Below are 16,431 nucleotides of genomic sequence, written 5' to 3'. Positions count from 1 at the left end.
GCTGGAGTCTCCAGTCCACTGGGTTCTCGCTGCAGGTGAAGGTGCAGCAGCCAGGGCCCTGCTGTGTAAAGCTGGTCAAGGAGCCTGAACCCCTCTTCTGGCCTCAAGGAGGGAAAGGGCCTGGAGGAGCGAGGGTCTGTTATACCCAGTTCTCCCCGGCGTAAAGCTCCTGAGGGACACTACATCAGTGGCGTAAGTTAAAGTTGTTTCCGTGCAGCTTTAATTTACACCAGGGCCAGAAGGCTGAGAATCCCCACCAGCCTAACTGGACCCTGCCACCTGGGCACAGTGAAAATCAAGCCCATAATGCTTAGACGAACTCAAGGTTACTATGAACCTGCTTCTCCTCTCAGAGCAATTTACACCACTGAAACGCCATTGCAGTCACTGGTATTGCACAGTGGCGAGAGAGGAGAATTAGGCCCAACCTTTCTTTCCTTTAGATGTGCACCTACAATATCAGCCCATCCATGCTGTTCGTTCCATCCCCCTAGCTGTCAGGGTTTCAGACTGCCACCCAGCACAGCAGAATCTAAGCATCTTCCCCGTAGAATCGACAGCAAAGTCCCTAGTGGATTTCCTGGAATCTTTGGCACTTCCCCCTTTTCAGGTGTTTGGAATATAGTTATTTGCTTTGTTTGTTCTGTTCTGTTGTGTTGGTTGATTGGCTTTTATTGAGCCTTAATCATCTTTCACCACTGTTAGAAACTACACACCTGGAAAACTAAAATCTGAAAATCAAAAATAAATCATTGACAAAAAGCAAGCAGCATTTATTTTCTTGAGTGCTGATCATCTGGGACATAAAGTGACATTGTTAAATAAAATTAAGAGAATCTGATGTATAATAATCATCAGCATCATCATAATATGCACCTTGTGTTTCTATAGAGCCTTCTATCAAAAGATCTCCAAAGTGAGCCAACACAAGACCAATGCAATACTTAAGTCTCACTTATCATGGCTTAAGTGGGAGTTAAGTGGGGCACTGGCTTTGTGCTGACCCTGTGCACAGAGGGAACTTGCACCCAGAGGGCTTCATCTCTCTCTCTATCTAGGTTTTATCATGTGCTCACCATCAGGCCGACTGTAATGTTTTAGAAACATTAACAAACTAAGACTCAGTGAACCCCACTGTGAGATGGGTCCCAATGATCAGCATTCCCACTGTACCTCCACAGAACTAGGCACACCGAGATGAAGTGTCTTGCTCAGGGCCATACAGTCAGTGGCAGAGCTGGGGACAGATCCATGTTTCCTGATCCCCATCCCTGTGCTTTAGCCATGAGCCTGGGCACACAGCAGATAACACTGTTTGGAAGCAAACTATAGGAAGACAAATGAGAAACAATATGAATGAAAAAAGAAGCTTTACAGCCTAAATTGCTAGTATTCACATACCCCTATGGGGCCTGATCCTGTTTTCCCTATTGAAGTCAGTGGCAAAACTTCCATTGTCTTCAACACAAGCAGGAGCAGGCCCGCAGGATCATACTCCACATGTGGAACTTCTCTTGTCTTCTGAGGAAGCTCTGTGCCAACACTGAGGGTAGAGCATGGCTCACAAGGTTAAAGTTGTAATTAATATTAGGTGTTTTACCTTACAAAGAACCCAATCCTTTATGCCCCTAGCAGCCCCACTCACTTCTCTCTAGGCATTTATATCCTGTATGTAAATAGACCTTGCATGATACTGCAAGCCACTGCATACCAGAGAAACTGGCTTCAGCGGCACTACTCACAGGAGTCATGTGAATAAGGATTTACAGGCTCAGTCAGACCCTAACTTGGTCCAATGAACTGGTAGCACAAATGGCTCTAAACAGCGAGTGTTTTCATATGCTGATGATTACCATATACGGAATGTGCCACTAACCTCAGGGGGAACACACAGCCCAGAACGCACACCAACAACCTGAAGACTGCTCTCTAAAATGATTGCAAATAGATGTTTGATTGCAAGCCCATCTGTATGTGCAAACCAGCACAGACAGACTATACACTGCATGATTATTACCATCTCTGAAAACCAAATGTTTTCTCACATGCAGAGATGCAAATGCAATACTCACAGGGCCGCCCGGGGTGAGGGGTGGGGGGGGGCAAGTGGGGCAATTTGCCCCAGGCCCTGGGCCCCACAGGGCCCCCCACGAGAATATAGTATTCTACAATATTGCAACTTTTTTTTATGGAAGGGGCCCCCGAAATTGCTTTGCCCCAGGCCCCCTGAATCCTCTGGGTGGCCCTGAATACTCATGATGCCAACAGAAAAATTACTTCTGAGAATTTCTGAAAAATCAGCAGATGATGGCTATAACCCCAAATGAACACGTTAGTAATAGAAATTAAAAGCCCTATGCCTATGCCCGTGGGTCCCCATAAATCCATCTAGATCCAGCATGGATTTGAGGGCATACAATCAAAATGTGGTATGGCTGCTGAATTAATAACTGATTACCACAGATCACTTACTACATTTAAATGTATGCAGAAGAGCTTGAGTATTTGTGGATGTCGCTCGGGACACTGGTATGTATCAGAAATGGTTGTACTTCATTATAACAAAGTTTGGGAGTTGCCCCAAAGTGGGAGTCAAAATAGTTTCACTATTCTGTATTCATTTCTTTCTCTCTCTCTCTTTTTTTTTTTGCTACTCACTGTAATTTCATAGTTTCCTACAGTACTTTATTTTGATTTGTTAAGAAAAATATGTCTTTGTGTGGCCTAGGATGCATTACTTATCATACATACATAATACCAAAAGGAAACTCCAGCAAACAGAAAAACTCTCTGGAAATGGATTGAAATTATGACACACTGAGGAAAAGTTTGAATCAGAAAATCTGCTAACTTATGCTCCCACGGGGAGCTGCAGGAATAGAAAGTACCAAGTGGTATAAAATGTTAGCTGTAGGCAAGCCATTATGTCAAGAGATAGGGTCCCGCGGGTTGAAAACAACTGTGTTTTGGGGTGGACGTTAATGAGAACTATAACCTTTCTCTCAGTAATGAATTTTGGCAGGTACAATGCTGCAGCCTTAGGGCTCAGCCCTGCAAAGGGCTCCATGCCCTCAGCTCCCATTGACTTTGAGGTACTGAGCACTCTCAACTCTCATTGAAGGATCAAGCCCTGAAAGAACAAATGTTTCTCATTGACACACTTTTGTTACTTCAATGACATGCTATTCCTGGTCACAGCTTCCTTATCATTACTGGTTGCGATTCACAGCCATATATGACTCACAAGAATCATATTTTGTCACTGATCTTCAGAAATAGTAGGGAGTGCATTTGTATTCAAGCTGCAAGTAAATAGAAACACAAGGAAAGTTTTCTTTCTGTCAGTCTGAGAAAATAATTAGCAACTTCTAGATCTGGTAGGAGAAGCTTTAAAAGAATATTATCGTTTCCTGATGCAGCCTCCGATTTGCATATTTACTATCCCAACTACTAATGTAACAATTGCAAAGACATTATCAAGAGAATCAATTATAGAAAGATTTTTCTTATCCAAAGTAAGTGATGCTCCTGATTATACTAAAGGACACATACTATTTGCTTTACTCAAGCAAACTTCTTAACTGAAGTCATTTACAAGACGGATTTGGTCCTCAACATATGCATATAAATTCCATTAGCTCTAACAGAGAGTACATGTGTGCTCTAGTACATTATAAATAATACATTGGTTACAGTGAAATCAAGAGCCAGATACACAGGAATGGCTCCTGTTGAAGTCTATGGGAGTTCCATGCATGCAATTTCGTCTCAAAATCTGTAGGAAAAGATATTGTCTAGGTGAGGGGGAAAAGGGTGTATAATAACCTTGATGATGAGACTATATTCTTCATAAAATATATGAAGCTTCTGATAGAAATGCCAGAGTGTCAAGCATTATAAAGTCCCTAAGAACTAAGGTATTCAGTTTTGCTACTTTCTTAAATTATTTTTTAGCCATCAGCAAGTTCTGTACTCAGATCGCTGTACAAGCTCAAGAATGAATCACACTAACAAAGTAACAATCTAGGAATAATTATATTAACAATTTTCTGTAATACAGCCTTGCAAATGTCTACTCACTTGCCCACGGCAAATAGCTATTTTTGATGGGTAAGTAACATACTCTAAATTTTGTCAGTCATGATAAAAGGGAAGCAAGTAGGTTTTGAACTGAGGTTGGTAAATTTCCATTACAATTTTGCAAGGCTGCTCTAATACACCCTTAGCTCTTTGCGAAATAATCTTTTATCTCTTGAAAAGATATTGCAAGTATCATACTATATGAACTATATTTTATTATAAGATGGGTTACTTCTACATACTGTATATTAAACTGCATAACTTGCTATAAATAATACCTTCTAATTACAAGGTGTTTTGCAAGTACAGTAACTGTCAGGTAAAAGGCAAATTTTCTTTGTATCTGTATAAAAGAAAAAATAATTTTTCAAAATATAAATATGTTCAGTAGCAAGTGGTGTTTATTTTGCAAATCTGTTTTGAAAACAGCTTGTTCATTTCTTTCAGAGAGCAAACATCCTCATTCCCCTGCCACCATCATTTTTACAATCATAAATTATCTTTATTCATCATAAGACCTCCTGATGCCAATGCCTGGGCCAAATCTCCTTGACTGCGTTAAGTCACACCAATTGGGCAAGGTGCAATGCTCTAAGCAATTTCAGACATACCCAACCCAAAACCAGTCAAACCAAAAACACCCCAAAACCAGACCCTATATTGCATTTGAGAAATATCAGTCTAGCCAAAATAATTCCAGGAACGAAAAACCAAAACCAGGGTTGCTAGCTTTAAACGAAACATATTATCAAGTATCTGCCTCAAACTGATCCTGAATTTAAAGAAGCATCTAGGAATTATGGGACAATGTGCCTGAATAAGGCAAGCAGAATTTTGCCTATTAGTACACAGAATATAAACACCACAGAGATTTTTACTGAAAACCAAAAGTCAGCTAGTTCTGACCTAAAGTGATCTGCCTTCTTATCTCCTATGTTCTGCTCCCTCAGCTCAGAGGCCTAGCATGGCCACTTTCAGCATTTACCTTATATTGCTAGTTGCAAGTCAAATGTATTTTTACTCAATTTCTCACAGAGAAAAACCTGAGTTCATTTCCCAAATGTTACCAATGCTGCCGTAACGCCTGTTGTTGGGAGCCAACTTCTGCATGGTTCACTGTTACATTTTTTAAAATGTCTTAATTCAGAGACCACTTCCGGCTTCCATAAGATTCTCATACTATCCTTTTTTAAAAAAATGCATTTTAAGTAATAGGTTTAGGCATCTGATACCAGCATTGTAGAGTTTCAGAGTCCTGTCCTACAAATAGATTTTATCATAGTTAGCTGCCTACTTATTATATTTCAAGTCAGCTACAGAGATAGAAAGCAGAAACTACCCTGTTACACCAGTATAAATCCCAAACAACTTCACTGACTTCAGAATTTGGCCTCTAGCTAACTCAGCTGTCAGGTTTCACACTATGCATAACTAACCTTTTCCTTGGTGTCAGAATAAACGTGTGCTTCTTTTTATATTTCATAGGGAAGAAGAGACTGTCATTTCATTAGGAGTCAAACTTTGCTTTGAGAGTATAGCAGTCATCTCAAAAACATGCCAAGAAAACCTTTATACCTCACCATTCAAAAGAAATACATGGTTTGTTTGTTTTTTTACTAGAAATTACTGCATAATTCATTGCTCACTGTTTATTTTATACTACTTAATAAATAGCATGATATATCACACAAATCAGAGGAGGAAAATTTAAGTATATGAAACAGTTTATCTGTAGTTATTTTGCAGACACCCCTTTTGGTTTGGTATAACTATATAGTGGAAGCCAACGTTATATGCTTTTTATTGTCATTCATTAGGGGTTAAAATCGACAGCCCACTTGTGATTTTACTTCCTCTACACAATGATCTAATTCAGGCCAAGTAGCACAAAATCACTCACTAATAAAATTATGAAACATTATTGATAGCTATACAGACATTTACAAGCCCTGCAAAACTGTCATGAAAACTGAACAGCATAAGATTTTGAGACGCAAAATCTACTTGCCTGCCCTTTAGCATGATAATGCTAAAGCATAAAAGAATATTTTACCAGCTCCCAAAATTACTTCCTTTGGCAAATCAGCAGAGATGTATATGTGTGTGTGTGTGTGTGTGGGGGGGGTCTATGCACATTTATACACATTACAGAGAGAGAGAGAGAGAGAGAGAGAATGTTTATATTTATATATCGATATTTCATTACACCTACTGAGGGCCCAATCCTCATTCCTTGTATACTCAAAATTCCCACTGCATGCACGGTAAGTGTGCCGGGAATGCAGGCTTAAGCTCAGAATGAACACACTGTATACTTCATTCAAATAGAAGGGCAAATATTAAGTACACTAATGTTTTGCTTCACCTTGTTATGACATGAGATACGGTAAGCAATGAAAAGCAAACACTTCCTAGACAAAAATTCATAAAACCATATCTTGTAAAGAAAATTACTCTTCACTTAAATTTGAATCATAATTGTAGAATGTAAAAAAATATTTTTCTCATGGACATTTCACCCCTGCTATATTTAGAAGTATTTAATTATTATTAACTATCCCTCTATATTTCAAGTCCCCATGGCAGCAAGCATTTTAAGCTTCATAAATCGTTATATGCTGATCAATGTGGAGATGAATATGGACGGGTCACACAGTTGGTATGGAAATAAACCAATAACATAGTTAATCTGAGAAAATACAATAGTATTCATATATTTTACCATGACCATGATATGTTATTTATTGTTGAAATAATGTCATGTATATTTTTGACCTGTTTCAAATTTTGGGCCCCCCAAAAAAATAAAAATAAAAATCACCTGCTCTCTTAACAGAGTATGAACTATCCATATCAACAATATTCAAAGAAGAATATTTTCACAATGGATGTCCTATTTATTGGTTATTCTTCTGTATATAATTAACAGTTAAACCTTAGAAATTATCAATTACTCCTAATTCATATAATTGTACATAACCCACATTATATAAAGGTCTTCCTTAATTTTTTCTACCATAGGTGAGTATAATTATGTTGTTATTATTAATTTAAAACTCCAGAAAAGTTTCAATGAATATTTTAAAAAACAGAATTGTCCACTCAGATTAATAAATCCTGTTGAAATCCATTTCTGCGATAACATTTACTAAAAATATCCTCTAAACCAAAACTTAGTCTCCTCGTTGGCTCTGCCGGTACCATGCTTTCTCAGAGCCTGTGGAATTATCTTCTCTGTAACCTTTTATACATGTTACATGGGGATGAATTCCTGCTGACACAGCAGCAAGTTGAGGTTTTTCTGCCTGGTCTCTGGCTATTCAGGTGACGTCATTGGGAGAAATAACAGTAACATTTCCTAAAAGCTCCGGATGCCTAGTGCCTTTGTTTCATGCAGCTTTAGGAGTGGAATTGTTTAGAGGTATTATTAAAAACTAGTTTTGCAAAACATGTTTAATGTGGCTGACTGATCTGATATACAGGAATGTTTAGATTTTCAGCAAAAGTACCAGAGCATTTAAAACACTTTAGCATTTTAATGGATGCCATAAATTAATCATTATCTGATATTCTGGACATATGCATATACTGCTCCTGATCGCTGAGCTTTGATCAGCATTTATGCTGTTTCTTAACAACAACCTAACAAGGAGTACTGCCAATCTACCAGAAGAGGTAAATGAAATAGACTTGGATGGCATTGCTCTGCCCAATTTTAGCTTGTTCAGATTCTGAAAATCTGTACTGATGAGTGCACCGATTAAAAGAATGTGAAACTGAAAACAAACAGAACCTTTCTGTTAGTAAATGGTTAGGATCCCTACTATGTGTAGCTGAATCCGAGAGCCCAAGTCACCTCTTGTGCCCTGAATTTTGTCTACATATCACAAACTGCTCTCAGGATACACACGTTTTCTCTCTGGAAAATAAAACAACATTTTCAAAAATGGGAAACATTTGCTACTTTAGTTTGCTTTCAATTTAAAAAATATTTTAACTGGAAAATACCAGTTTGACTGTCTCACTCACCGGAGAGAATTTCCAGAATCCGGAAAGGCTAAAATTTAGTGTAGCAATTATATCCCATTGCACTCCTTTTGCCTCTTAGTCATGCACTGACCCTTGTTGATTTCACATAAAAAAAATCAGCATAATCACTGACAAAGAAAGGCCCAGAGATTTAGAACAGCATCAATACATGCCAGAAATAGGCGGCAATGTTTCTTTTCCGGGACTGAATAAGAATGCTAATACAATGCCTGATATGTCTTGGTACTTTTGATAAAAATCTAAATATTTCCCTTTCTTTCCCTAAACAAAATGCAAAACCAATTAGTGAAAAATATGGAATATTAACCAATGTGGCTGTTTGGCTGCTCTTATGTCTGAACTCCGTTTACAACTGTATTCCTTGACTAAATGAATTCCTTCACTACCTTTATTTTCAAAGCTACAATCAGAGTAAGTGTTGTTCTACAAAGAATAGCAACTAAGCTAAATCAACCACCATACCTTAAAAGATTAAAACTGGATGTACAATTACAGAACATTACCAAGCAGCAAGAAATAAGACAACATTTATGTAACCCCGAACACTTAGATCACAGCAAAGCAGAAAAATATAACCACAATTAAATGACGGGAGGAGAGCATAAATGGGAAAACATTATGCTGTTTATAATTACCAATGTTTTTGTAGCAGAAAACACTGCTGTAAATACCACAATTAGTAATTTCAATAGAGCAAATAACCTGCACTAGATTTTACTGCTGCAAAAGCTGAAACATTGTTTTTGGTTTTTTATTATTGATAAGTTTTCATTCAGTAGGTTTCTGTATGTCAGCAGGATAACTAATTTTTTCCAAGTTCAAAGTATCACCTTTGGGCCCAATCCTGTCACTCTTACTTTGACAAAGCTCACAATGAAGTCAACAGTTTTGCTTGAGTTAGGCTAGCAAGATCCTGCTCTCAGTGTCTGCTGTAGCACTGCGTTGTCTTCACTTAAACTACTTGCAATCAAATGCACTCCTGCCCCAACAGTAATGTAACATTTTTGCAAAATAAATATTTAATGTCAAAATCAAAAGATCAGTCTGTACTATCCACTTCGTGTAAATATTTATAGAATTGAACATATGACCAAGATGCTGAAATACACAAAGTCACAGACATGCAGCCCGGTGATGTAGTGGAGATATTCATGTAATACGTTGCATTTATCATGCACCTTTGACCACTTCATTCTGCACCCTGGCCACTAATCCATCTCCCTCAGTATTTATTCTAACATTTCAAAGCCAAGTACAGCTGCAAACAGACACCATTTTTATTTTAAAAAGAGAAAATCAACCCACCAAAAAAAAAAAAAAAAGTTTTCTCCTTTCCCCCCAAACCCCAAATTACAGAGGACAGGCAATAATAATTCCTGACCCTGTGGAAGGTTTAAGGTCTGATATCTGACCCTTCAGAAGCTTGCTTTCTTTGGAAAGAAGAGACCCGAGTTTTCCAAAGATACACATAGCACTTGATTATAGTCCTGGGAGTTCTGGAGAAATCTGGTCTTTCAATTACATTACTACATACAGAAAAGCTATTTTCAGTAACTTTTAGTGATTAAGAAAATTTTGGAAGTCTTTCTTTTTTTCTCTGAGCCATGTATGTACATGGGATTTAAGGTAACACAAACATCTGACTTTACTGATACTATTCTTCATATCCCTCAAGCTGTAATTTTTTTTTAAAAAAGCATCTCTTAATAACATGTGCATATACATCATGACACGTTCTGGTGGGATGTAAAGGTTTGTAGCAGCTTGCATTTGAGATGACGGCACAACTCACTCACAGCTTCACCACATATGGGCAACGCAACCCTCCACACTCTTGCTGATAAAACTTGTACACACACCACATGACCAAGGAGGAGTGTGTAGTTATTTTTATACTTTAATTAACAAGAATTACTAATAAGAGAAGATTTCCAACAGCCTAAAATACAGCTGCCAGAGGAAGAATGGAAACAATATCAGTTTAGTTTCACATGCTTTATCTTTCAAATTTAATACAATTTCAGGGGGAAATAATTTTGATTTACCATGTCTTCCCCCCACCCCTCTTTACTATTAACTACTTCTGCTGTCAGTCCTTGGGGGCACACACAGCAGGTTACCATGTAATGTCACACTAGGTGCTGTGATTCAACAAAGGCTAACATGTTGATATCTTTTTATTGCTAGTCAGCCTGGACACCCCATTTCCCCCTATACAATTAGAAGCCTTTGATAATATCTAAAATTCTAAAGAGGATTTATTTCTATTCTAACAAAGAATTTTTTTCACAAAGGGACAGTCCATTGTTTTGTTTTCTAAGATATTGTCTTTTTGCGAAACTCTGTTATTTTACAGACTGCAAAGGGAATCATCTCCTGCATGCTGTTCCTAACACTTTTACATTTCAAAGAATTGTGTGTCGGTATGCAATGGAGCGTTTCTTAATTTAAAAAAAATCTTGAGAAGTATCTTGTTTATTTATACAGTCAGATGTTTCATGGATCTGACATATCTATTAAAACTAAATTCTCTGTAACTGTTACAAACGGGAATATGTGAAAATATTAATACTTGTTAAAACCAAAACCCTCAAAACGAATCAGTGCAGTTCAGTAAGAAAACACGTAGGCAGCTATTGTTTTTCATATAGCAGTATCTGGGTCTGTTGAAGCTTCTTTAATAACACATCGGTTAAGGCTGCAGTATGAAATTACACATTCTATTGTAACTCCTAAATAGGGGGACATCTATCTAGGCCATTCATACAAGAGTTATAACCCTAACAATATTTATACTCAGCATGTCATGTTAGCATTTACTACTAGTTTCCATGGAGATGGATTTTCATGCTGTAGCTATGAAATGCACATTGTTGCCACTAAGCCACTTCAGGCCCTTTCTGGAAGCCTGCTGAATGCCTGACAAAAGTTGATGCAAACCAATAGTTGTTGTTCTTTGTTTGTTGCCAGACTTCTAGCAGAGCCATATTATGTCCTAGTGATTGAAGTGCCCATGTTCACCCCCCTCCCGACACAAAAAGGACCCTAAATTTTAGTGACAAGCATGAAGTGGGCTTTTGCAGGGGAGGCCAAACAGCTAAGCGGGGCAGGAGCTCTGCCTGGCAGAAGGGCATCGCGGTTGGAGCGGGCTGGTTTTCATACAAAGCCCGACATTTGGGGAATAAAAGTATCAATAAAGTCAAGTCTCTCGGGAGGCGGGAGTGGGTGCAGGGAGGCGTCTCTAGAGCCTCTGGCCCCGGCTGGGGCGGCCGGGACTGGCTCCGAGGGGCCGAGTCCCCCTGCGCCCTGTCCGCAGCACATCGGGGGCTCGGCGACGGCCTTTGCGGGAGGCTGGCAGGACCGCCCGGCGGGCAGGGCCCATACGCAGCGGGGCGAGCGAGCGCCCAGACAGCGGCAGTGACCCGAGCCCGGCCCAGCTGCGCCCGGGTCTGTCCCCGGGGCCCGGGGGCTCGGGCTGAGCCGCCGCACCGGGCGCTATGAAGGGTCGGCCTGGGGCCTAGCGCTGTCCCCGGGGGCCGGGGGACCCTGCAGCCCGCCCGCCCGCTCCGTGGCCCGGCCCAGAGGGGCGAAGCCGGCCGGCAGGCGGGAGCCAGGCCTACCGAGCCCGGGCAGGAGTCGGGTCGAGCTGGGGGCTGTGAACACCGGCCCGTCCGCTGCCCCGGCCCGCTGCTCATTCCCGCGCTAGCGGGGACCGGCCCGCGGGCCGCGCTGCCCCGGGCGGAGCGCAGCAGGTGGGAGCTTGGCAGGAACCTGCCCTCGGGCAGGGGCCGCTGCCTGCGGGTCTGTGTGTTTGAGCCGATCCGCCGCTGCGGTCCCTCGGGGGGGTTGTGCTGGGCGGCCGAGGGCACCGGGGCGATTCCCCCGGTAACGTCCAGGGAGGCAGGGCTGGAGACCAGCCACTTTCTGTCCCTTTAGCCAGGTGAGCAAACACGCTTGGGTCTCTCTGCACCGACGGGCTCGCTCGGCAGCCCCCTGCACTCAGCGCCGGCTCTGCCCGTGCAGCCTTCCCCGGAGTTTGCTTGTTTTTCTCTAATGACAACACGGGGCTGCTGATACTTCGCACGGTTTCTTAGGAACGATTTTTCGTTATCTCGCAACAAAAGGCCAGTTAAAAATCCAACTAACACTTCACCCAACAGCCCGATTACTCGGGTTTAATTCCTGTGTTAAAAATCCAACCACAAATCCCGTTTGTTAAACGCCTCCCCGAGATGACACCGCTCCCAGAGCAAGCCCCGTGCCCCGGGCTCTCCCGGGCGTTTTGCACCTTCCCAACTTTAGCGGCCCGCGGTCTGATTTATTTCGAGTTTTGTTAATAACGTTTGGAACAAACTGATTTTAGAACCAAGATTAAATTCTTCCAAATACCCAAAACTGCCGTGCGGGAAATGTTTTACTGAAAGGGCATTTCTGTTTTTAAATCCTAGAATTATTTACCCGCGGCGCATTTCAATAAAAACGCTACGAATTACCGGCACAAATTTCAAACGATTTGAGCTCGAATTTAGCTGGGGCGCTAGCTAAATAACCCCCTTGTCACTCGGACACCAACCGAGGTGTTATTTAACATTTATAAAACCACCCGATTCAAACTCCCTTTGCTAAATGGCAGCGGAGTATTTAACTTCTTATCCGTGGCTAGTAACCCGCATTTCTAGCGTGGCCATTTGAACCCGTAACGAATCGCTCTGGGGTCCGGGCGCGCGGTCCGTGGCGGGGCGCTCTCGGATCACCGCACCATTAGGGGCTTTTTCTGGTTTTCGTTTGAAAACTTTTTGGCGTTTCCCAACAAGGCGGCAGAGCTCGGTGAGAGGCTCCCGGGGACCCTGGGCAGCCTGTTCCGTCCCCTCTGCCCAGTGCAAGGCCCGGCAGGCGCGTATGGCCCGGCGAGCACGGGGCCCGGGCGCCCGGGGGGCAGGCGTGCGGGGCAAGGGAGAAGGGTGCCTTACTGTTGGTAGTCCTGTTTGCAGTACAGTTTTCGATCCCGGAAGTAGCAGCTGGTGGTGAGGGCTTGTTGACACACTGCACACTGCAAACACTCTTCGTGCCAGGAAGATTCGTTCACTCTCATCAGAAAACGGTCTGAGATCGGCCGCTGGCAGCCCTCGCAAACCGCCTGGTTCTGACACTCTGACCCTAGGAAACAGCAAAGAGGGATGTGAGCGGCATGCGGAGATGGCCCCCGAAACGCCCCAGCACGGGCTCTGCCAAGCGGGGCGCTGCCGCAGCTCGGCCCGGGGGTCCGGGATCCCCCCTTCCCCAGGACCGGCTCCCATGAAACAGCAGCGCGAAGCGAACTTCAATCGACGCGATTTCGTTTGCGCCGGGCAGGCTCGGCTCGCGGCCCCGCTTCCCTGCTCGCGACTCGCTTCTCCACCCAAACCCGCCCCGGGAAGTTGCAAACACATTACGCGGGGTCACCGCACAGCCCGCAAAGTGCGTGCGGCGAGTCGCAGCCCGCCCGGGCCGCCCCGCAACGCCCCGGCAATCCGCGCTCGGCTCCGCATTCGCTTTGAAGCAATAGTTTGTTTTCGGTCATTTAAAAACCAGCCTCCCGCCAAAGCCACGAGTGAAGCCCCGCGCCCGCCCGTGCGGGGGGAGAGGCTGTTCCCCAGCGCCCCGCAGCTGCGCCCCGCAGCCCGGCCCCGGGCACAGCCCGACTCACCCAGCAGCACGCCCAGGGTGGCAGCGCCCGAGCGCAGCGGGTGATCTTCCATTTTGATGCCGTCCAGCATCTCGGCGCGGTCCGGCGGGCCCCGGCCGAAGCAGCGGTCCAGGGACTCGGGGCCGGCGGCGACATCCATGGGCGGCCCGGGCGGGCGTCAGGCGGCCGGGGCGGGCCGGGCTGCGGGACCCGCTGCAGCGGGGAGGCGGGAGCTGAGCGGGGGGACACGCGGCGCGTTCCCGGGCGCAGACGCGGGGCAGGGGCCGGAGCGGAGGCTGCTGCCCATCGGGTCAGGTCCTGCTCCAGCCGGCGGCCGGGGGTCACCTGCCGGCGGGCCGGGGCCGGGGCCGGGGCGGGGCCCTCCCCGGGGCAGGGGCCGGCGGGCGCCGCGGGAGATCCAGGGCAGAGGCGGCCGGGCTCCCCGGGCGCTCCCCAGTCACTGTGCCCAGCCGCGTCCCGAGGAGCCGCTCCGTTTAGAGCGGGGCTGCGGCGGAGGAACACACCCACCCGTGCAGCCGCCTCACCCCTCCTCAAACTTGCTGACATTTGAACTCCATTGGCGCTCCTGGTATCGCTGCGCCGCGGTGATCCGTCTCCTCGACGTCAAATAGTGCCGTCGCGGAGCGAGCCCCCGCAGCCCCCCGCGGGCGCCCAGGTGCGCGGGCTCGGGGTGGCCAGGGCCGGGGCCGCGTCACTCCGGGACTGCGCTCTCGGGAGCGCCCCGGCCGGGGCTAGTGGCCCTGCGACTTCCCACCCCCCCGGGGGCAGAGTGACCAGAGCTGCCTGGAGCGTCCCACTCGAGTTAGCGCCCCGCGCGGGCAGCGCGCCCCGGGCTCTCCCGCCTGTCCTGGGGTATGTAGCTGCGCCTCGCGGCTTGGGACTGGGCTTGGGTTTGCCCCACGGCCAGCCCGAGCGCGCGTGTCCCAGAGGCACCGGCTGCAGGAGCCTCTCCCCCCACGCGTGTCCGGGACCCCGGGCCTGCCTCAGCCCTCCGCAGCCCGGCCAGGGGCCCACGCCCCCGGCTCTCCCCCGGGGCTGGCACCCGTGTGGGGAGCAGCTGTGCCGGGGGGGACGCTGGCTGGGGAGGTGTTAACAGCGGGGCCTGCCCCCAACAGAGCCGCGGCGGGCTGGCGCTGGCTGCTCCTTGCCGGACACAGGCGCCCCTGCCCTGTCCTGGCACCTGAGCCGCGGTCCCTTGGCGGCGGGCCCGGCCGAGAGGCGCTGGCAGAGAGCCGCACCTCCCCGCGGACCCTGCCGGAGCGCAGCACGGACGGCCGCCCGCTAAGGAGCCCTGGCTGTGCGCCGGGGAGCGGTGGCTGTGCGGCTGGCTGCGGGCAGAGCCGGGCTGGGGGCCTGGCAGGAGACACAGACACAGCTCCCGCGGGGCTCTCCCCGCGCCACAGTCGGAGGCCGGGCTGACCCCGATCGACCCCAGAGCCCCGTGCCCGGGAACCTGCGTCCCCCGGCCCGGGCTGCCAGCTGAAATGCCAGCAGATCCCGCACGGCCTGGCCTGCGCGGCGAGCCGGGCTCCTGCCCGCCTGGGCCGCCTTTGGAGAGGAACCCGAGCGCATCCCTCTGCAGCCGACGCAGCGCTGGGCTGGGTTGCTGGGGACCAGGGCTCTGCGCCCCTCCCGTGGCCTTAGCCCAGCCGGCACCGGCTGGGGCTCGGCCCTGCGCTGCCTGGCTTCAGAGGGATTCAGGGTCCCGGGCTAATGCAGCTGGAGAGCCGCAGCTGCCGGAGCAGGAGGCCCGAGGGCCTGGCGACGGGCCGCAGGCGGAGCTAGTCACCTCGGGGCCGGGGAGCTGCGGGGTGCCCTGCGCGTTCGTGGGGAGCGGAGTCACTAGGGCAGGGGAGAGGCGTTAGTTCCCTGCGGCCCTTCCCCGCCTCGATCGCCGGGGAGCCCGGCCCGCGGGCTGCGGCGCGGCGAATCCAGGGGCCGATTCGGGCGCGTTTACACCTTCCCCGCGAGCCGTGCTTGGCGCGGCCGGCGGATATTTTCGGGTCTTTATTTCCGCACGTTGGGAATGGCCGAGCGCGGCCACACGGCCCCGCAGTGCCGGCTCCCCGGGGCAGCGTCGGAACCAGGGAGCGCGGCCCGTGCTGCGCCGGGCTCGCCTGGACACCGGGCTGCTCTGAATCACGGGCGTGTGGCCACTGTTTGAACGGGAAACGCGCAAACAATACAAGACAAAATAATGCTGCGGCGTCGTGCGGGTGTCAGGGTCGGCTGCCGCCCCAGCCCCCCTTGCTTTGCGCGGCAAGCGACCCCCTCCCGTCCCCGGGGCGAGCCGGGCCCGGCGGCGACAATTCGATGGGTTTGTTCCCGTGCTGGGGGTTGCGGTGGCGGCGAGGGAAGGGCCCGAGCGCTGGTCTGTCGGGTTCCCAACACGCCGGTATTTAGTGAGCAGGACAAGTGCTAAGGGCCGCCACTGGCTGCTCCGTTTGGGCCTCTGCAGGCAAAGCCCTTCGCACGCCGGTTTCGCGCCGGAATGCACGATTATGGTTTAGCTCAGTCTTTCGGGAAGGGGTTTGGGCTCGTTGGGTTTTGGCTTGGACAATTTAACGCTGGAACCCGCTGCAGCTAATCCTGGGTTATTTAACTCTGGAAGCTGC

General features: G+C 47.6%; 1 protein-coding gene across 1 annotated transcript in view; it reads right to left on the bottom strand.

Annotated features, from left to right (window-relative positions):
- LMX1B (LIM homeobox transcription factor 1 beta) overlaps positions 1 to 13,955 on the bottom strand; it is a 127,322-nt gene extending 113,367 nt beyond the window's left edge. The window contains exons 1-2 of the mRNA XM_024201199.1: positions 13,817 to 13,955; positions 13,101 to 13,287 (exon numbers count right to left, since the gene is read on the bottom strand). Of these exons, the coding sequence (XP_024056967.1) occupies positions 13,101 to 13,287; positions 13,817 to 13,955 (326 nt within the window). The remainder of the gene's footprint in view (positions 1 to 13,100; positions 13,288 to 13,816) is intronic.
- Positions 13,956 to 16,431: the final 2,476 nt, after the last annotated feature.

This window comes from Terrapene carolina, unplaced genomic scaffold (genome assembly GCF_002925995.2).
Source record: "Terrapene carolina triunguis isolate 2854851 unplaced genomic scaffold, T_m_triunguis-2.0 Scaffold238, whole genome shotgun sequence".
Classification (NCBI taxonomy): Eukaryota; Metazoa; Chordata; order Testudines; family Emydidae; genus Terrapene; species Terrapene triunguis.
The sequence above is the reverse complement of the archived record's forward strand: the minus strand, read 5'-3'. Positions and strand labels throughout refer to the sequence as shown.